The 22,685-nt window shown below is 37.4% G+C and overlaps 1 protein-coding gene across 19 annotated transcripts in view; it reads right to left on the reverse strand.

Annotated features, from left to right (window-relative positions):
- The window catches only part of LOC131689361 (cell adhesion molecule Dscam2), a 1,607,414-nt gene that overhangs the window by 1,065,725 nt on the left and 519,004 nt on the right, over positions 1-22,685 (reverse strand). For all 19 annotated transcript variants that reach the window (XR_009305380.1, XR_009305379.1, XM_058974402.1 and 16 more), the window contains one exon: positions 21,747-21,864. Coding sequence is in view for 17 of the 19 variants with exons in the window: in XM_058974402.1 (XP_058830385.1) it covers positions 21,747-21,864 (118 nt within the window). In the remaining 2 variants the exon portion in view is untranslated. The remainder of the gene's footprint in view (positions 1-21,746; positions 21,865-22,685) is intronic.

The following is a 22,685-nucleotide window of genomic DNA, read 5'->3' on the forward strand; positions in this document are numbered from 1 at the left end:
ACCGCGTAAATTTCAAAATCCGCGTAAATGAAAACCGCGTAAATTTCAAAATCCGCGTAAATGAAACCCGCGTAAATTTCAAAATCCGCGTAAATGAAAACCGCGTAAATTTCAAAATCCGCGTAAATGAAAACCGCGTAAATTTCGAAATCCGCGTAAATGAAGACCACTTAAATTTAAGAATCCGCGATAAAGGGAACCTCATTGATGGATACCGCGTAAATTTCAAAATCCGCGTAAATGAAAACCGCGTAAATTTCAAAAACCGCGTAAATGAAAACCGCGTAAATTTCAAAAACCGCGTAAATGAAAACCGCGCAAATTACAAAATCCGCGTAAATGAAAACCGCGTAAATTTCAAAATCCGCGTAAAAAAAACCGCGTAAAAAATACCGCGCAAAAAAAAACCGCGTAAAAAAAAACTTGAGTGTACATTTTTAAAATCAGACAATTATCGACAGCGATAATTAAAATTATACATAGTCGAGAATTTTATACCATCCTGATTATCTAATTTCAACGCTAGGGTAATGAGCCTATTTTCGTCCTGTTTCTATTATCCCCTTCCTATTTGTAGTCGTTGGTTAGAGCAGCTTTTGCCATCTTTGTTCAACGCATAGGTTCAAAGGGTAGGGTAATAATTGGAACACGTGATTCGAGTTTTCGTTGCGCTTAAATACGAACATGTTAAAGCTTTCATACCAATTCCATCAGAAACACAAACTGTGTTTTCGAACTCGAAACGCATCTCCATAAATAGTTTAGTTATAGGTTTTGTGTCCTTTACGCGCAAAGGCGGGTTCCAAACAATTTTCTCCTTAGTGAAGGAAAATAGTTTTTACTTAAAATTTCTCCCCCACGGATAAATATTGTATAATGCCAATTGAGTTATTACATTGGTTCTTACACACTTAATTTTTTCTGCCGAATCTCAGCTTTTTTCGCATCTCTTGCCGAAATCTCAACAGTTGAGATCTCAGTAAACATTTTTTTCGCTGAGATCTCAGTAAACGCGACGTTTGATAGCTGAGATTTGGAAAATATATCACCGAAAATCAGCAAACAAATCTCATTTTACTGAGATTTCAGTTTCTAAATTTTCTGACTGCACGGCTGTTGGGAAATTACCGAGCCGAATTGAGTGTGTAAGGCCAACTGATGCCAATTTATACGCATTTCGTAAATTGTAGGCTTAGAAATTAGTGATACACCCTCCATAATAGGGCCTCTATACTCTATATTTGGAGGAGAATACGAAACTTCTTATTTTGATACTGATTTCTCTAAATAATGCTCTTGCAAGTGAAATATTGTTTTAAATATATTGTTTAGCAAATATAATGAAATGATGAGTTCATGAAATATGTAGGATATACGTTAGCCTTCGCCTGTTCGATCAATTTCATTACAATAATCCACAATATTTTCCCAAATTTTCATTGCAAAACATTGAAATTCAAAAAAATGCTATATGCACAATAACTTAAAACATTCTATACCAATCGTTTAGAAATTTGGCATCGTTCTTTCTTACATTATTGTTTAGGTACCTACGGGAGTGCTTTAGAAAATTATTAATATTTTTAAAATAACACGTTAACCGATTTTTGAACGAATGTATTGGCTTCGAAGCTACTATGAAAAATTAGAAAAAATGAAGGCTTCTATCTTTACTCCTTATCATAATCATTTATTGCAAAAACATTTTCTGGAACCTTTGGCACCAAAAAATTAGCTACGTTGTCCAGTTTAAGCCGATTTCTAGAAAGTTCTAGAAAGAGAAAGATAGACCTTTTATGTTGGAGACGAACCACTGCGACCAGTATTTATATCTATTGTGGTAAAAATAGACCTTTCCAAGGGTATGCTGTATTATTCTGTTATGCAAGAAATATTGTGCAATATTGGGACTATAATATGAAAATTGTCATTTGCTGCATTTTTTTCATGACAAATATGCAAATGGTTCAAAATTCTTCCAAGGGCACGTTTTGGTTCTAATCATAATTCGGAAGAACATTTAATTCTGCTATAAATCAAGAGTTTAGGGCCAAGCAACATTTTCAAAACCTTTTTTTTGTGATGCACTATAATCTATGCTAGTTTACTTGAAAAGTTCAAATTCACTGTGGCACCGTGCAATGAGTTATGATGTAGTTTTGGCACCAAATCCTTAATCCTCTTGTAAGTGCGTAACGAATAAACGGTTTGCTTGAATAGAAACATGTGTGTCATGTTTTAGCTTACCCTCCTTCACCCATACGTCAAAAACGTCGCAGTTTTTTATACCTTCCTCCTAAACGAGTATTATACTTTAATAATAGATCGTTTGGCAAGTTGTGGCCTCTTTAGGAGTTTACTGTACTATTTTATTACTTACGAGGCATTCAATCGATGAAATGCGTATAAATTGGCACCAACACGTTTGCTATATTCCTAAGAACCACTACACACCAAAAAAATATGAATTTTATCACTGACGTAATTGCAAACATGACACAATTTAATAACCCGTAATTCACGAAATGACGAAACATTACCGTGTTCCGTTTAATTTTACATGAAACAAATACTTTACATGCGCAATGACATAAAATTACACTTACTGCCATTCAAAACGAACACCATAGGTGGAGTAAAATTACATGATTTACGAAAATCAACGTCATGTAAAATTAAAATCTAACGTAAAACTAAATCATTTTTGATGCTCGTGAATGTCAGGGTCAGGAGACGTAAATTTACACGATTTTTTCTAGGTGTGTAGTAACGCAATAAATAGCCTGAGAATAGTGCAACACTTCTGTTTCAGTGCAACGAAAACTCTAATCGGGTGCTTAAGATATCACACTACCATTTAAGCGAAGACTCCATATCAAGAAGACTGGCAACTCTGTCCAGAATCCGGAGACAGTAACAGCAACGCCACTTGCGGGTAAAGGTGGTACTTTCCATAGTGATGCACACACACATATGCATTTATACATAAAGCTTCCTCCCTTCTTCCAATAGAGGCGCTGTAACCTCTGTCGCTTCTCGTTTGTATGGGGGAAGAAAAAAGAGATATCAGTCTTCTTGATATGGAGTCTTCGATTTAAGTCAACGGATATATTGCAGACACTACTCTAACCAATGGTTTCAAATGGGTAGTGATAATTTTATAGGGCGAAAAGAGGCTCAATACCCTTTACATATTTGGCAACTATGTATATATTTAAACAGTTGAATTGCTTCATACAACGCTTAACTATACATTCATTCCATAAACAAAAAATACACATCAGAAAAAAGCTTTGCAGACGCATCAACGCATACAACAAAAACTCACAGCTACTAATCATTACCTCCTCACAACGCGTGTGAGGACATCACAAACTCCTCTTGACTCATTATAAGGTGTAGCCCACTCTCCTCCACGGAGCAAACATCCCATGGTGATAAAATATTTGTCTGCATCATTCCGTTGAGCAAGAGAGAAACTCTTTCATTTTTCGGGTCATCACACACAATGGTAGAGATGCTCCCGCTGCATCATTCTTTTCTACCTCAACCTGAGGGAGGGATATTAGTCCTCATAGTGTGTTGAAGTGTTTATAACAAGTCTGCTCTCAACTCAATCATTTTATTATTTAGACACTTGACAGTCTTAGGTTTGACAGTTTGCTTTGAAGTTGTAACACCAAGATGGAGAGAAAGGTGGAACATTTCACACTTTTGAGTGTATTAGTTCTATACTTGCAAAATTATTGGCGACCGGGGCCCTTGAAGTGAACATAAACATCCGAACGATTATCCTGATTCTTTGGCGCACGATGAAAAGTAAGAAAAGGCCGAGCTTCACCTCGGATCTACCGGCTAAAACACTTGGAGACACTTTTTACCTCGAAAAAAACCGATAAAATTAACTATGACCGAACCGAAACAAAACTTATAGCAACAGAAAGGCCCACTACGTCACTTGTTTGTGCTTTTCTTCTTCATATCCTCTTGTTTTTTGGCTTCATCAATGATTAAGCTGTTTGTTGGTAAATCGATCTTCATGTTTGTGATCATCCTCCTCACTGTACGGCGAAAATAGATTCATGATGTGGGGAAAACCATTCGATGGTGACCTCCATCTTCTCCGGGCACCTTTCAGGTGGTGCAGCTGAGCCTTTTATCTTTGTTATGCCAACTTTGTAGGTGTCTCTTAAGGAAATTCGCGTTGGCTTTGTGGCAATGCTTTCTTGTTCAGCTTGACTGCTTTGTTGAGAGCAGTTCTGAGCCGTGAAGCGCACCTTTGGGGTCATTTGGTCCGTCTTCTCTCGCGTTTTCGTCTACGTCCATGTCGTCATCGGTACTGCATTCATCTTACTCATCGTCGGATGTTCTTATTTGTTGTTTGTGCTTACGGGTCGCTATGGTAAATCCTTCTTCATCGGTATTAGATTCCTTGTTGGTGGTGTAGGTTGTTGGTTTGGAAACATTTGCTGTAATCGTTGTTACTTCGATGTTGGTAATGGCAGTTGGTTTAGTGGTACTGGGGCCGATAGTTGTTGAGCTGGTGTTTGTGAATGCCCGGTCTGCAGTCGTTGGTTTACCAACTAGTTGTGGTTTAACATACTATGATTGTATACCGGCTTTGGTCGTGTCAGGTGGAATTTCTTTAGCAAGGTTTCCCGTGGTGTAGCGGATGATCACAATATTGACAGGTGCGTGACTAGTGTCCGATGAGAATATTCAACACCATGAGGTGATTTGCATATGAAAATCAAGTAAGAGGGAATAGGTTTTGTCGGACGCTTTCTCACCACACGAATGCCGTTGCGGAGTCTTGGGAAGAAGTTCCTCCAAGCATCCTCCTTGACACTATTCACTTCTCCGTATTTTGACATGATTTGTTTAATAGCGGAGGAACTAGTACGTGGTGCCAGGTCATGTATCATCAATTCAATACTGTCAACATCTATATACGTTGGGATACTGTATAAAATGTCAGTACATTCGATGACGTGTTTCATGTTGTTCTGGGAAACTAATGATTCTGCTTGACTAATGTTTTTAACACAATCAGTACCGCATGACGTAAATGGTGGAATTGCACCGCATAAAGTAACGCAAGCTAGCAAGAAGTTCCTCCAAGCATCCTCCTTGACACTATTCACTTCTCCGTATTTTGACATGATTTGTTTAATAGCGGAGGAACTAGTACGTGGTGCCAGGTCATGTATCATCAATTCAATACTGTCAACATCTATATACGTTGGGATACTGTATAAAATGTCAGTACATTCGATGACGTGTTTCATGTTGTTCTGGGAAACTAATGATTCTGCTTGACTAATGTTTTTAACACAATCAGTACCGCATGACGTAAATGGTGGAATTGCACCGCATAAAGTAACGCAAGCTACGTTGAACTTCAAGTTCACCTTCAACATTTGCTCCACTTCACGAATTGATGGTCTTACCGGATATTTCCAGTAGTCAACAGCAACACAGTTTGCCCGCACCGTCATATACTTTTGCTTTGCATTGTCACTCATTGTTTGTTCACGTTTCACACACTAGGTATAAGGAATCAATTTTTGCCTTTGCAAATAGACCAAGCGTCGCGCGGGTAAATTTGATTACTGGCCCTGCTATAGCAGCGGAGCGATTTCTAGCTTCTGAACTGAGCGAGATGAGAAACAGAATTGATCTCCGACTTCTTCTCCAAGCTCGGAGGCAACTTATACGTAGATCGATAATCGTCGTATTGCACCCGGGGACCGTTTCTCGGCTTCCCATCCCTTGGTATGGTCGCAATACACGCCCTTGTTAGTAGTGCCGTGAACTCATTCGCATTTAGGTTGAAGAGGATACCCTCAAATTCAAGTTCCTCGACGGACACGTTTCTGTGAAAGATCGGTGTTTTCCAACTGCACTCGTTTATATATCTCCCACATATTCAAACCGTGTCCTGTTATCAATGATATACCAGATCGCTTGGAGGTCGCTGTGGATATTTCCTCGGACACTTTTTAGTCCATCTTTCCGGTTACTCCAAGGCTACAAAAATTGACATCGATAATGGATTCCCGGCTCTCCCTGCGGTAAGTGCCGATGATACCATTATTTGAAAGATCTATATTTAGCTTTGCTAGAGCATTCTTGATCGCTGATGGCCAGGCAAAGTCCTTCTGATTCCAGCGTCTATCTTGAAAATTTCGCATGTTTCTGGTTTTTGGAATATTTCAGAATTAAAGTCTCTTCGGCTTCTTGGAAAACGGATTATTCGATTTTTACAAGCTTAGTCTTAAATGGAAGGTTTAATAGCAGATTTTGATCTGGTCACGTTCATACGAATCGCACATATGGCTGCGGAAATACGGTACACTACGATCCCATATGAAATCTTTAAATATCAAAAACCTTTCGGTAAAGCTCATGTATATTGAATATTGAACCCCATATAAATCGCCAGGAGTCTGATTTGAATTCAGATTGTTTCCTTATCGAAATTATTTTCGAATGAAACGATCGATTCTGTCTCTATCGACTATTGCGTTTAAAATAGAATCGATTCAGAAGTCGGTCAGTATTAGCCTTTCCGTGAGATATTTGTTTGATAATACACTGGCGGGTCCTTCCTTCCGTGACCAGCAAACGTTTCATTTGATGTTGGACTGGATTGACGATTTAAACTTCACATTTACCCGAGAACGGTCACAATAAAAATTATCATGGAATGGTAATTTCTAAAACTACCATACTAGTTTTCAGTGACGAAAAGCAAAGCTCTATGGAAGCTGTTGTTGTTCTATAAAACGCGACATTTTTTTTTAATTTTGAAGGGGGGGGGGGGGTGACATAAAGTTTAAAAACCTGTTTTAATCCACCTAGAGGTGCAATTGTGCCTTTCTCATTTCTCCAAACTATGATTTAATAGCTGGTTCGTACAATATAACTTTATGGAAATGTCTTTTATTCTTATTACACTTGGTAAGTATATATAAGAGCACCTTTTTGCATTCATCGCGGTATCGGTTTGAATCGGAGTTTTCTATGTGATCGACCTCCACAACCCGTAACTCCGGTGCTGGAAGTCGGATGGAGATGGAATTTAGTATCAGTTTCTGGGGACGCAACACCTTTCATTTGAGACTAAGTTGAGCAAATCTAGCCATTTTCGAGAAACCAATATAACCGTTATTCTGACTTTGGATGCTTCCGGATCCGTCGATGGTGGCCAGTGTGGCCAAAGAGACTTTGAATGACTGTCGGGGACCTAGATCTACAAATTCAACAGTTGTGTTTACATTTTGGAAAAAAAATCACCTTTTTACATTCATCGCAGAATTCGTTAGAATCGGGATTTGCTGCGTGATCGTACGTATCACCCTGTAATTCAGGAACCAGAACTCGGATCCACACAAAATTCAACAGCAGCTGATGGACCTTTCATTTAAAATTAAGTTTGTCAAAATCAGTTCAGAAAATTCCGAGAAACCGATGCGGACAAATCAACAAATTTTGTTTTGTAACCATAATCTTCAACTCGTAATTCGGAACAAGATGTCGGTTGAAAATGAAATTCAATAGCAACCAATGGGAATATTATACCTTTCATTTGAATCTTAGTTTGTAAAAATCGGTTCAGCCATCTCCGAGTAACCGATGTGGACATTTTGTTAACAAATCCGCACATACACACACATACATACACACATACACATACACACATACATACATACACACATACATACACACAGATATTTTGCGATCTCGGCGAACTGAGTCGAATGTTATATGAGACTCGGCCCTCCGGGCCTCGGTTAGAAAGTCGGTTTTTGGAGCAATTGCATAACCTTTCTATATAAGAAAGGCAAAAGAATAATATTTAATTAGCTTAATAAGCATGAGTTCAATGTTATCTTCATGTGATTATAATTTGCAAAGGTTGGTGGAATGCGTTTGAACGTGTAGAGAATGGGGGTTTAGTAGAGTGGGTGTGGAGGATGCGTCAGAAATCCTTCATCTTATTTCGGTATACGGGGTGGATGAAGGAAATCTGGGCGTGAGGGTGATCCAAGAAGAGGGGAGTGATGAAGGAGGGAGGTGTAAGGAGGGGGGGGGGGAAGGGGCGGCTACGCAATACTCAACTGCATATTTTGCCTTCCATTTGAGACTTGGTTTGAGAAAATCGGTTCAGTCATCACCGATGAACCGATGTGACTTTAATTGTGGAATATGCCCGGAATTCCGGACTTCCGGAATCGTCGATAGTGGACAATATATTCAAAGAATGTTTGATTGGCAATCAGTGATCTAGATCTACGATTAGAAGTAATTTGGTGACCATTTCAATAGTTTTTTGCCTCTGAGGTATTACGATTGTACCGATTTATATGGGAAATTCCAGTGTATCCTTACTAACACCCCTGTAACTCCGGAAGCAAGAGTCAGAACTGAATGAAATTCAGCAGCAGTCAATGGCATTACTGTATCTTTCATTTGAAATTAAGTTCGTAAAAATCGGTAGAGAATTCGTTGTGGAATGGGTGTGATATTAGCTTAGGAACTTGGCGGGTTCCCCGAGGGCGTCATGAACCGTCATAGGTGGCCAATGTGGTCAAAGCTGCTTTGATTGATCATTAGTGATCCAGACCCGCAAACTAGAGTAATGTTACATCAATTTTAATAAGTTTTACATCATTTGAACATTATGGTGGTACCAGTTTATATGGGAATTTGCTGTGTGACCGCACTCTTCAACCCGTAACTCCGGAACAGGAAGTCGGATCAACTAAAAATTCAATAGCAGCTTATGGGAGCGTTATACCTTTCAGATGAAACTAAGTTTGCGAAAATCGGTTCAGCCATCTCTGAGAAAATTGTGTGAGTTTAAATGACACACACACACATACACACACACACATACATACACACACACAGACATTTGCCGATCTCGACGAACTGAATCGAATGGTGTATGATACTCGGCCCTCCGGGCCTCGGTTAAAAAGTCGATTTTTACAGTGATTGCATAGCCTTTCTTTATATGAGAAAGGCAAAAAGATTTGTAATGGCCTTATTTGCTCGCTTAGCAAATTACAAACACACACATGCACACGACTAACACTACACCACTCCATCGATACAAAACACCGCGGCAGCGTCAATGCAAACACTCGCAAGCACCGCTCCCGCTCGCATGCGGTGGGAATTGAATCGATTTAGGCGAACATAGATCGCGAACCAAATTTTTGAGGAAGAATCGCATTGCCGAACGGATCCGCTCATCATTGTTCGGATACAATTCCGAACATGTATCGGAAAGAATCTAAATCGCAACGATCCAAGGTGAGCGTAAGAGAAAAAAAATACGAACATGTGATATACCATATTCACTTGGCTTTGGTCGATCGGGCGCTCACCAGATGCACACTCATAAACAAGAAAAACAGAATAAAGCATCGGAGGTAGGTGAGTGCGCAATGCGCATGAGCCTTGAGTGAGCGTAGAACGATGCGATTCTTCCTATCCTTGGTTATAACACGTTATAATAATAAGCAACAAGAAAAATGTCACTAAGATAGCTTCAAACCCCGTTTTAACTGGTAGAGCGAACGTTGTATAACACTGTAATTTATCAAATAATTTTATTTGTTAGGCCATTCATCGATCAAGAAATACTAAACCTAAAGATTGTTCACCTAAGTACATTGTTGAAAATTTTATTGGAAAATGAAAATTCATATTTCGTGTAGAAACTGTATATTTCCGTAGGCGAGCGTGAGCTTCCTCATCACAGTTCTCAATATGGAGCTTTTCGTTTGAATATATTTTCTGGATAGACCAGCCTTTTTTACCTGATGAATCAGCTAAATAATGCCAATCAGTTAGTGAGATACTTGATGAATTGAAATAATAGATTACTCTTTAATGACCATCGATAAATTATATTTAATGGGGAGGGTGAATAGCAAATTGTAGCATATGGGAACAGGAGAGCGAGCTAGAACGTGAGTCGATAGTTGTAATAGATAAAATTCATTTGCACGCTTTTGAAAAAAGCTACATTTTTAATGTCCACATGGTCGTGTCCTGTACAGAACCCTTTAATTTTCATTCGCTTCTTCATTCGGGTTAGAATATTTTCTTTAAAGAAATCTATTCCTGTGTGCGGGGTTGGGAATCGATCCCAGATGAGCAGCGTATCCCCTCAGAACTCTGGGCCCGAGGAATACCTCCCCATCCCATCCACCCCCCCCCCCCTCTCAGTGGGCCGGCCAACGATGATACTCCAACGGATTGCCGTACGTTAACCGCGCGCTTATGTCCCAGCCATAAACCATCTCCAGTTTTGCCTTTCTCATGTAGAAAGGTTATGCAATCGATCGGAATTTCGACTTTTCAACCGAGGCCCGCCGAATCTCTTATACCATTCGACCCAGTTCGTCGAGATCGTAAAAAGTCTGTGTGTGTGTCTCTTTCCCACTCCCCCATCGCAGACCAACCCACATTCCCTTCACCCACTCGTATACCAAAATATGCTAGGTTGTTCCCAACGCATCCTCTCCTCCCAAAAATTATTCCTCTACCCTCCCCGTCCCCCTCCCCGCATTTCAAATTATGCTAACATGAAGATAATATTGCACTCAGGCTGATTAAGCTAATTAAATATTTTATTTTTGTTTGTTTCAAGTGTGTTAGCGTCGACATGTTGCTCATCAGGTTCGGGCAGTCGTGCATTCATATATACTCACCAAGTGTAATAACCAGCTATTAAACCATAGCTTTGATAAATGAGAAAGGCACCATTGCATCACTATTAGCGGTAAGCTTGAATCTTGTTGGTACCGCCACACGGTACTATCTTTGATTTTAGGCCTGAGTTTAGTCCGGCCTAAGACGTTAGTACCTGTGTTCCTCTTGCATACATCTCAATAATTTGAATCAACTTTTCGAACTTTATGTGCAATATTATGGCCCATGTTGCACACAAACCATATGAGGACAAGTAAGCAAGTTTTATCCCGTACGAAAAACAGGTGTAATCGAATTTTAAATGCAATTTTTTAAATATTCTTTATCGTCATATATCTAGAAGGTGCTACACGCTCATTTCAAAACGCCACATCGAAGAGTTGTATTGCAGGTTAGCAGAAGTCGAATCATATTGAAACAAACTGTCGAACGAAATTTTATAATTGGATTCAGAGATGAAAATTGTTTTCGTTCGTTAGTTTACCTATGGCTATCAAAATGAGTTTAATTTGCTCACAATTTTTTAGTTATTTTTACATGAGGAAAAGAATATATAATCACAATTTGTTCCCTTTTCTAGTTGTATCTTCTCACAAAGAACACCATAAGCAAGTGGAAGTTTATTTATATTAATGAAGCCATGTCATATAGCCTAAGTAATACTTTTAAATATGACGGCAAACAAACTGTTACAAATATTCTCATTTTGATCGTTATTTAAATGTTATCGGAGCTTGCTTGTATTGTTTCGTAATTTATAATTTTCTAGCATATCTTGAACGATTTGCATTTCCGCTGTAGTACAAATTTTCGTTCAATTCTTTATGATAGAACAGATATGCACAGGGTATGAAAGAGCTGTGAAAGCTGAGACTAGACAGATGACTTGGCAAAATGACGCAAAAAGTTGAATACGGAAAAATCGCTTACAACGTGTCAGAACTTAAGGGGGGTTGTGTAAGGTATTATCGGCAAAAAATTGGACACTTTAATTTTTTTTCGATGCAAAGATTCTTTGTCTTTTCAGTCAGGCGCCACATCGAAATCTTGTTTTGCGGTATACACCATAACTCAAAATCTACTGGACAAACGTTGAGACATTTGCACAGTTGTTTTTCACAGCATTTCAGAAATAATTAAGGGAGCTTTTATTTTTTGGTCGATTTTCGATTTTTTCGTAGTACTTTGAAACCAAAGTCCGATTATTGCTAAAACAACGATTAACATGTTATTGTAAAATAATAATATTCAGCAGTTTGCAAAAAGCTCTTGTAGTTGCCTGGCCAATGATGTGAAGAAGAAGAATTGTGCAAAATTCAGAATGATTGGTCCAAGAAATTTTGTCTGCATCCAGTATCAGGTTCAATCTGTAAATTTATAATTGTCAATTCATTATCAGACAGATGGCAGACTATAGGAAGTAACTAATTATAATTTTTATTAATTAAAATTACTGGACTTTTGGTATTCCAGGCATGATTGGATAATCGTGCTGATAATTTGAATTACTTCATTTTCAGCAAAGTAGGTCTGCCAAATTCTATATGTATGGTTAGTAGACTAGTTGGGTAGGATGGTATAATAAGCCCCACCAGGCTTTTTATGGCATTTTTCATGTGTTGCAGAACAGCAACTGATACAAACTTTTCAAAAGATGTAAGCTTCCACTCTTTTTCTATAAGCATTTGATTTAATTTGAAACAGTCAGATTTGGCTGAACTGACAAACTACTAAGTGTAATGTTAGAGAAGCTCTTGAAGCCCTTGGAGTGGCTGGCGCCTAACAATGCAACTCTATTACCGTCTCGATAGTAACGTATGCGGAATAAAATTTGGACAAAATTCAAAAGGCAATTTTTTTGTAGAAAACCATTTATTAAATGTTCTCTCTATATGAAAACATTTGTCAGCTTTTTAACTTAATGTAGAAAAAAATTTGAGCTCATTCGAGAAGCTTTACGACAGTTTGCAGGAACTTTTTGCAAAGGAGTCGAAAAAATTGATGTTGGCATATTTTTAATTTCTTTCTTAATTTTGATTATCATTTTTGTTAGTTTTATGTCGAAAATTATGAGCATTTACTCTCTGCTTTATATTATCCCAGAAAAACCTCATTTGGACGCAGTTGTGGTACATTTGGAGGGAAATCAGCCTTTTGTACAAAATATATACCATAATCCTCCAATGCGCTAAAACTTTTTTTTGGCATAATAGCTAAGTGCCAGATTGGGCGTTCGCTGCCATTTTGTTCACATGGTATCTCCTAGTGGGTCGAAATTAACACTGGATATTTGAAATAAGTGTGCCTAGAGTATGACGTATAGTATGGTGCTTTGCGCAGGGTTGCATTTTTGTTTTAATGCTGGAAGCGTTGTCCAAATTTCATTCCGCATACGTTATGCACCATTATTAGCAAAATAACGTTTTAGTCAATTATGGATCTTGAATAATAAATTGTTTAAGCGGTTACTCCACAGAATTTTAAAACAATCGATTTTTTATTTATTAGTCTAAAATGTGTGGATGTAAAAAATGATATCCCAAAACATGGAGAACAAAAACAATTCAAAAATATAATTTTCAATTTTGCCGCAACGCTTCTTATGTATAACCCATTTGTACTGCAAACTTTAACCGCGTTTTCCTCATAACAACTGACCGGAAATGTAACTCGAGCAAATGATTTTTGGTCGCTTTGAAATTTTCACAGTATATTCAAAATTGATTTTTTTAGTCACGTACGCAGGATTAAATTTTTTATTGCTTACCTCTTTATTGATTAACGATTTTGTGTAGATTTTTATGACATTCTCTACGTTTTGCCTTTCTCATACAAAGAAAGGCTATGCAATCAATGTAAAAATTGACTCTTTAACCAAGGCCCGGAGGGCCGAGTGTCATACACCATTCGATTCTGTTCGTCGAGATCGGCAAATGTCTGTGTGTGTATGTATGTGTGTGTATGTGTGTGTCATTTAAACTCACACAATTTTCTCAGAGATGGCTGAACCGATTTTCGCAAACTTAGTTTCATATGAAAGGTATAACGCTCCCATAAGCTGCTATTGAATTTTTAGTCGATCCGACTTCCGGTTCCGGAGTGAAGAGTGCGGTCACACAGCAAATTCCCATATAAACTGGTACCAACATGATGTTAAAATGATGTAAAACATATTAAAATTGATGTAACATTACTCTAGTTTGCGGGTCTGGATCACTAATGATCAATTAAAGCAGTTTTGACCACATTGGCCACCTATGACGGTTCATGACGCCCCCGGGGAACCCGCCAAGTTCCTAAGCTAATATCACACCCATTCCCCAACGAATTCTCTACCGATTTTTACAAACTTGATTTCAAATGAAAGATAAAGTAATACCATTGACTGCTGCTGAATTTCATTCGGTTCTGACTCTTGCTTCCGGAGTTACAGGGATGTTAGTAAGGATACACTGGAATTTCCCATATAAATCGGTACAATCGTAATACCTCAGAGGCTAAAAACTATTGAAATGGTCACCAAATTACTTCTAATCGCAGATATAGATCACTGATTGCCAATCAAACATTCTTTGAATATATTGTCCACTATCGACGATTCCGGAAGTCCGGAATTCCGGGCATATTCCAGAATTAAAGTCACATCGGTTCTTCGGTGCTGACTGAACCGATTTTCTCAAACCAAGTCTCGAATGGAAGGCAAAATATGCAGTTGAGTATTGCGTCGCCGCCCCTCCTCCCGCCTTGCCCTTACACCACCCTCCTTCATCACTCCACTCCCCTTGGACCACCCTCACGCCCACATTTCCTTCATCCACCCCGTATAACGAAATAAGATGAAGGATTTTTGACGCATCCTCCACTCCCACTCTACTAACCCCCCATTGGTTCCTGAATTACAGGGTGATACGTACGATCACGCAGCAAATCCCGATTTATTTATTTATTTATTTATTTATTTATTTATAATTAATTAATATCAACAGACACAGTGTGGTCCTAATGATAATTTCTTAATCTATTTAAAAAGTCAAATTGTAATCTGCTACGTGGAATGTGAAGATCGAACTCGGATGAAACTCTGTTGAAGATCCGCTGCAAACCAATGATGGCACCGTTCACTCCATAGTTAGTCCGGCGAAGAGGTAATCGGAGGAATAAATTATTGCGAAGGGCGCGAGGGCGAACGTTCATGTTTATCCCACTGAGAAGCTCGGGGCAGTCAATTCGATCTTGCAAAATATCCGAAATCGTCATAGCACGGAATAGATCCCGTCGCACTTGCAATGTATCGAGTCCAATAAGCAAACCCCGGCTTTCATAACTTGGCAGCTGGTGAGGGTTGCTCCAAGGCAATCGACGAAGGGCAAACCGAACAAATCTGCGCTGTACTGCCTCAATTCGATGGACACCGTTGAGATAATGAGGGTTCCACACAACTGAACAATATTCCAGAGTTGATCGAACGAGTGAGCAGTAGAGAGATTTCAAGCAGTAAATATCTGAAAAGTGCTTAGATATTCTCATTATGAACCCCAAACAGCGTGATGCCTTTGCGACAATATAGCTGATATGCTGTTTAAACGTCAGTTGTTCATCGAGAAAAACTCCGAGATCTTTGACGCAATTCGCTCTGTCAATTGTGGATTCAGCTAGACAGTAATCAAATCGAATTGGCGTTTTTTTCCTCGAGAACGTAATGACCGTACATTTCTTGGGGTTTAGGGTCATTCGGTTGATCTCGCACCATTCCGCAAAGGTTTCCAGTTGACGTTGAAGGAAAGCTGCATCATCAGTATTCCGGATTCTATGGTATAACTTGAGGTCGTCGGCGAAAGACAACCGTGGTCCTTCTAAACAAAAGTTAACGTCGTTGAAATACAAAAGAAAAATCAATGGACCGAGATGGCTGCCTTGCGGAATACCAGATGAAGCACAGAACTCTTCGGATACACAATCACCTATCTTGACTGCTAGACGACGATCACTGAGATACGATTGCATCCAACGGAGAATATTAGTACCAAAGCCGAGTCTATCCAATTTTGCCACTGCAATAGCGTGATTTAACTTGTCAAAAGCAGCTGAAAGGTCCGTGTAGATAACGTCAGTTTGAAGGCCGTCCGACATAGCATCTGTAACATATGTTGTGAACGACAGAAGATTCGTAGATGTTGAACGTTTCGGCATAAATCCATGCTGAGTCTCGGAGATATACTGTTTGCAGTGGCTGGAGATGGGTTCCAACACAGCCATTTCAAACAGCTTAGGAACTGCGCTTAGCGTTGTAATACCACGGTAGTTGTCAACTACATTTTTATCACCTTTTTTGTGAACTGGAAACATGAAGGAGGATTTCCAGAGTTCGGGAAATACTCCGGTTGTTAGCGACAATTGAAACAGATGACAAAGAGGTTCAATTAGACCGGCAGAGCATTTTTTTAGAATAATAGTTGGTATACCATCTGGGCCTGCCGAGGTTGAAGCCTTCATTTTGCTAATCGCCAGTTCTAACGTATTCTGCGATGAATGTAAAAAGGTGATTTTTTCCAAAATGTAAACACAACTGTTGAATTTGTAGATCTAGGTCACCAACAGTCATTCAAAGTCTGTTCGGCCACACTGACCACCATCGACGGATCCGGAAGCATCCAAATTCAGAATAACGGTTATATTGGTTTCTCGAAAATGGCTAGACCGATTTGATCAACTTAGTCTCAAATGAAATTTGTGGCGTCCCCGGAAACTGATATTAAATTCCATCTCCATCCGACTTCCAGCTCCGGAGTTACGGGTTGTGGAGTGCGATCACATAGAAAACTCCGATTCAAACCGATACCGCGATGAATGCAAAAAGGTGCTCTTATATATACTTACCAAGTGTAATAAGAATGAAAGACATTTCCATAATGTTATATTGTACGAACCAGCCATTAAATCATAGTTTGGAGAAATGAGAAAGGCACAATTGCACCTCTAGGTGGATTAAAATAGGTTTTTTCACTCAAAACTGCGCCATTTCGCTTAAAATCAAAATATTGAAAAAATCCTACGTACATCGCTATTGACATAAGGAATCAGAAAAACTTTAGTTTTTGGCGCTATGTCAAAAATCACGGGAGATAGATTTCCGACCGTGAACCCCTTCCAAAAAAACGCGAATGAGGTGAAAATGCTGCAGAGTCGCCATCTTGTGATGAAATTGCTCGAAAAAAATATTTTATTTGATGCAATATTTATGTTATAAATCTCATTCCACAAGATGTCGATTCACCATTTTATTGAGCAATAAAAAAATTCTCGAAATAATCAGACTATTAAATGGCATAAACAGTGAATTTTAAATTAACTTTATTGTACAGTTTTTTAACATAGCCGTGTATTGCTGATCAGAACGCAGCAATGCGAATGGCAGCATCATGTTACCGGAAGAAGACAAAAATATGCAAAAATTTGTCATGCTTCTCTTAGATACATTTCGTTATTTTCAATCCTCTCTTTGGCTTTCTTCTGGATAAATATGGCTTTCTTTGCTCGCAATAAAGATGGCAATAAATAAGCCAGTTTATCAGGTAGGAAAGACAAGCACTGTCGAACTACACTAACAAAATAAAATACCAATTAATGCGTAGAAAACTACGCATTTCCAATCAGGGGTGCCAACCTTTCAGATTTATCTGGATTCTTCCAGATTTTTAAGCGTCGTCCAGACATACAGATTTATGTTTTTCTGATCCAGATTTCAGAAAATTTGTCCAGATTTATCCAGACAATTTGAAAAATAAGAAAATGAGATACAAGAATGCATCGTTGAATTTTAAACCACTTTTCGAGCTACGATTTTGAAAACAAAACTTTTTAGAATAGCTGGAAACACAAAATGGCACAGTTTTTGTTCGCCAAAAGCGAATAAATTTTGTTGAGTTTGCATCAGCTGGAAATTTCAACAATCCAAGATGCTGAAAGCTCATAGCCTCAAATTCAAACCTCAAGCTGTTTCAAAAAAATTAGGCCATCCAGACAATTCCAGACTTTTTCGAAAATTATTACAGACTTCTTGGAAAAACACTTGGCATCCCTGTTTCCAATAAAAGTGGAACAACCCATTAAGTGGGTAAAGAGTTCGTATCCATAAATGAATACAGCTCTTGTACGTCAACCTGGGTGTTTTACCCTTTGTTTTTCGCAGAACTGTTACAACAAAACGCGTGAAAATATCCATTCATGAAAATCGCGCCAGAATGAAATCTACTGTCAATAGAATTGTTTCTGAATTAAAAAAACATAAAATAACATTCATTTCACATTATTGTCTCCTTAACTACTTAACAAAATAAAACCGCCAACTGGATATATTTTTAATGGCTGGATCATTTGGCTGCTCTAAAAATGCCAAACGCATATTTGCAACATCCTCAGTAGTTTAAACAGCCGTTTTTTATGAGCATTGCCGAAATGTTCCGTTTCCGCCACGTACTCAGATGCAGGCCGGTAATTTGCAGCTTCCGCTACGAACCTTAGTTTGTAGGTTAACTCGCTGAAAATAATTCTTAATGACTTTTCACTCATTATTAAGATCAGTATATCCATTGACATTATCTCATCGAGTAGTTGTGAAATGAATAAAAAGCACCAATTGTTATAAGCAATAAAATACCCATTTTTTGACAGCTCATAAAAGTTTTTTTTACCGTGTTTATCTTTCGTTCTCTCTACACGCTTGGTTCCAATTGCACATCAAAGGGTTACAGTAGAGCACGTTTGGATAAATTGAGATCTATTCAATCAATTCAGATCAAAGTTGTTTTTGTGAATTAGAAACAGAACTACAATAAGAATTGTTTTGATTCTTTTCTTTTTGCTTTTGCGCTAAGAGAATAAGCGGGACCATTTAATTCGTTAATATAAATCGATAACATATTTTCACGAATGATTGCCCATATATCTATTGTATCACACATCAAAGAAAGTAAATAACGGAAGAAAATTATCGTTTTTAGGGGATAGATCCAAACTAATGACAATTGGATATAGATCGTAAAATGCAATATTTTATGAATTTACTTACACTGGTCGTTAGCAAATTGAATCAGAATGTTAACAGCTTAGAAATTAGCTCCACAAATACCCCTAAGCTAAGAGTAAATAATTGGTTTTAAATATGTGCAATGTTCCAATAAGAATAAAATCACATAAAACTTCTGAATACAAAATGATTTGAAATTTATTGTGATCAATATATTTATTTCGATTTTTGGCATAAATCGTTCCAAATTGCATTGGAAGAGAGATCGTAGCAACCATCGACGACGGAGGTGAAATTTTTTCACTGACGTGATTTTGCTTCCGAAATGAATTTCTACGTCCGAGTTTTGAAAATCTTTGTTAACTCTATCGACAGTGAAGTGAATCCTTGTGAAGTTTCGATTCTATAGCTCTTGATTTATGTATGGGACACGTCAATTTTTGCTCTGCGAATATGAACAAGCGTATTTAGAGGTTGGATATTCAATATAAAAGGCGATAAAGCGCGGAAGCATTGAAGCTAGAAGTGATGCAGGCGGCAGCATGAAACCGGATTCTGCCGGAAAACTATCCTGGATTGCGATTTCCATTCTAGCTCCTTCAGAAGTGAGAGCGGATTCAGTCGAGGAACGCCGCGGATTCAAAATCAGCAGAGCCAGAAGTCTAGACATCAGAGTTTTCAACTTCATAGCGCTTTAGCAAGACTGGATAGATATACCGGTGAGATCGTTCAAATTGTAATTTTACAGTGTCTTTTGGCCCTCCATCGTCATTGTATGCGTGATTGCTTGGTGCTCTAGGGCAGTTTTGCTAGAATTTTCCAGTTACCTACACTACTTTATCAGGGTTAGGAAGGTTCAATGCGTTGAAAAGATATCTCTTAAAATCATGGTGTTATCTTCGGCTTAGAGACCGGAACTATATGTGAAATTATTAGTGGTGGGATTGTGTCAGTTTTTCAATTGTGGATATGCCTTGTATTCGATTTTGTCTGTATTAAATAATACAAACAAAATCGAGTACGAGACAAATCGACAATTGCAATATTGCAGATTTGAGCGAGTAAAGGCGCTTTAACCTAGGCTTATTAGCCAGGGCAAGGTGTAAATACCTCTGTCCCATCCCAAAGGACAAAAGGAGTGACATTAACCTTCTTAGCCAAGTCACTCCCAACGTTTTAATATATCCCCTTTAAACTGAAACGGTCGGTACGGTTGTCCTCGTTTCTTCCTCCTCTAAGATTCAAAACTACGCCTAATTAAATTATTCATTAAATGAATAATTTGATTGTCGTCTAATTTCGAAACATCTTCAAACCCAACTCTGCACAGTAGGCCTGGCCGTTTTAATATTTGCGACATTTGAAAATATTCTTCAAATTTCAATATTGACAAGAAAAACACTACAGAATAACTGCAGTGTTTTCCAGGATGCTTTTCAATACTGGCTGTGTAAGGGTTAGAATAGAATAGAATAGAATAGAAATCGTTCCAAATTGCATTGATGCATTATAGGAATATATCTATATTCTGTCTGCCACAGCGCAAAAAAAAAAAATATAACGCTCGTGAATATAAATGATCATTCTGTCAAAGTTTAATTTTCTGTTTGATCTTTGTTTACTTTTTATTTAAACCTCGCTGAAAAACGTGTATAATTTTAATTCGCAGACCTTCATTGATAATTGATCTTTATTCCAAACTTGTGAAAATTTAATCAAAGTGTGAAATCTCGACAAACATATAATTCCGGCTTAAAGCCAACTGTCAAAATTCTCTTTGAAAGGGAATTCCAGACAAACCGTTACTCGCCAATCACAGATGTTGGCAGTAAACAAAAGAGAAAAATTTTCTCTTCCATTAACTGCTATGAACTGTGTTTATCCAGCGACGGTTTGTCCGGAATTTCCTTTCAAAGAGAATTTTGACAGTTGGGTTTTAACCAGTAATCGTATTTTTGTCGAGAAATAACTATCATGGCACCAACTACAACCGATGGTTTAGCCACCTCTAACTCGACGAGCGCCTATTCAAACTGAATAAAAACATGCATATGTATATCAATTTATTTTCTTTTGTGCATATTATGTCACTACAAAGTACTGCACATCATCGGCCAACTTTCAACTATCCAGCCCGTTAAAGTTCTATGTTCAGAAACATAGCGGCAACAAGTTGACAAAATTGTTCTCAAACCCTATGAAACAAGATATTTGACGAAGAAAAGCTATTTTACTGCAAGAAAATATCGGAATGAATTTACTCATTTTCTTTAACTTGAATTTGTTGTTTTTTAACATTGACGTGTAACGCAGATCAGAACGCAGCCATATAAATGACAGCATCGTTTGATTAAAGCTTACCAAATATTTTAGGCCGGTTTAAAAACTGTTAGTACGGCTTTGTGCTTACGGCTATATGTGGATTAAAACAGGTTTTTAACTAGCATAGAATGTGTTATTTACTGCGCATACATAATACGTAAGTGAAGACGGGCATAGCGTAGTTGGTAAATCGAATGCCTTGTACGCAGCTCACCTGGGTTCGAATCCCAACCCCGCACATAGAGTTAGAGATTTTTATAAAGAGATTTTTCTAACCCGAAGAGGCGAATAACCTTAAGGTTAAAGCCTCTATATTGAAAATATAAAAAATTACACGTAAGTTTGTTTATTTAGAAAAATATAAACAACACCCACACATATAAAAACAACAAACACATACACGTATACTTATACACAATTTTAATACAACACAACAAAAAAAAACGAATATATTTTACTCTCTTAAGATATTTTTAGTTTATAAGTAAACGAGAAAACTTTCGAAAGATTGTATTAACACTACTACTATCAAGCCATTCTAAAATTAAAATTAATTTTCAGTGTCTGAATTGAAACGCATTTTCATTAGTCCATAATAGTGCAAATCATAGGACTATTCATGAAATGCATCATAGATCACTATTTATACAACGATGTATGTAATTACCCATCTTCCTGTGTCTCTTCCGTCTGTTTTCCGTATGAATAGCAGTGACTGTGATAGTATAATGCGTTGGGATGATGGAACCGTATATAAAGATCCAGAGTCAGATATGCGATACCAGCTGTAACATACAAAAGCAGGGGCGGAAGTTAGAAGACACTGATAACACACATTTAAACAAGCATTGGTTTGACCGGGAAACAATAATCGAGAACGGCTATAATGCATATGTATTAACTCGAGAATGTCTTTATAGCTCAATATATGGTTTTCAGCGGAATCTGTGTGGTTACCTTGTATAATATAATTTATTTCATATATATGTATATATATATATATATATATATATATATATATATATATATATATATATATATATATATATATATATATATATATATATATATATATATATATATATATATATATATAAATATATATATATATATATATATATATATATATATATATATATATATATATATATATATATATATATATATATATATATATATATATATATATATATATATATATATATATATATATATATACAGCAATTCCATGAAAAAAATATGATCTCTCAGAATTCTACAACATTTGGTAGAATCGTTCATTACCGAAAAATATTAGATACATATTTTTTTATTTCATCATTATGGTGTCGCTTTCCACGTTAGACTGGTTCAAAAAATAGTTTGTTTGTTTGTTTGTTTATTAATGATACTTTACATCATTTGAATGATGCATTCGTATCAGAAGGAAATTTGTAGTTTACAATTTTTTATACAATTCGGTTTTTCGTAAAAATTCCAAAATTTTCTTTTCGTTTTCGTCCTGGTTGATCATTGCATTTCGTAAGCTGGTTGAATCAATGATTTTTCAAAAATTGAAGCTTTAAAAATTCATAACTTTTGAACTGCTAAACCGATTTTCATGGGT

This window comes from Topomyia yanbarensis, chromosome 3, assembly GCF_030247195.1.
Source record: "Topomyia yanbarensis strain Yona2022 chromosome 3, ASM3024719v1, whole genome shotgun sequence".
NCBI classification, from domain to species: domain Eukaryota; kingdom Metazoa; phylum Arthropoda; class Insecta; order Diptera; family Culicidae; genus Topomyia; species Topomyia yanbarensis.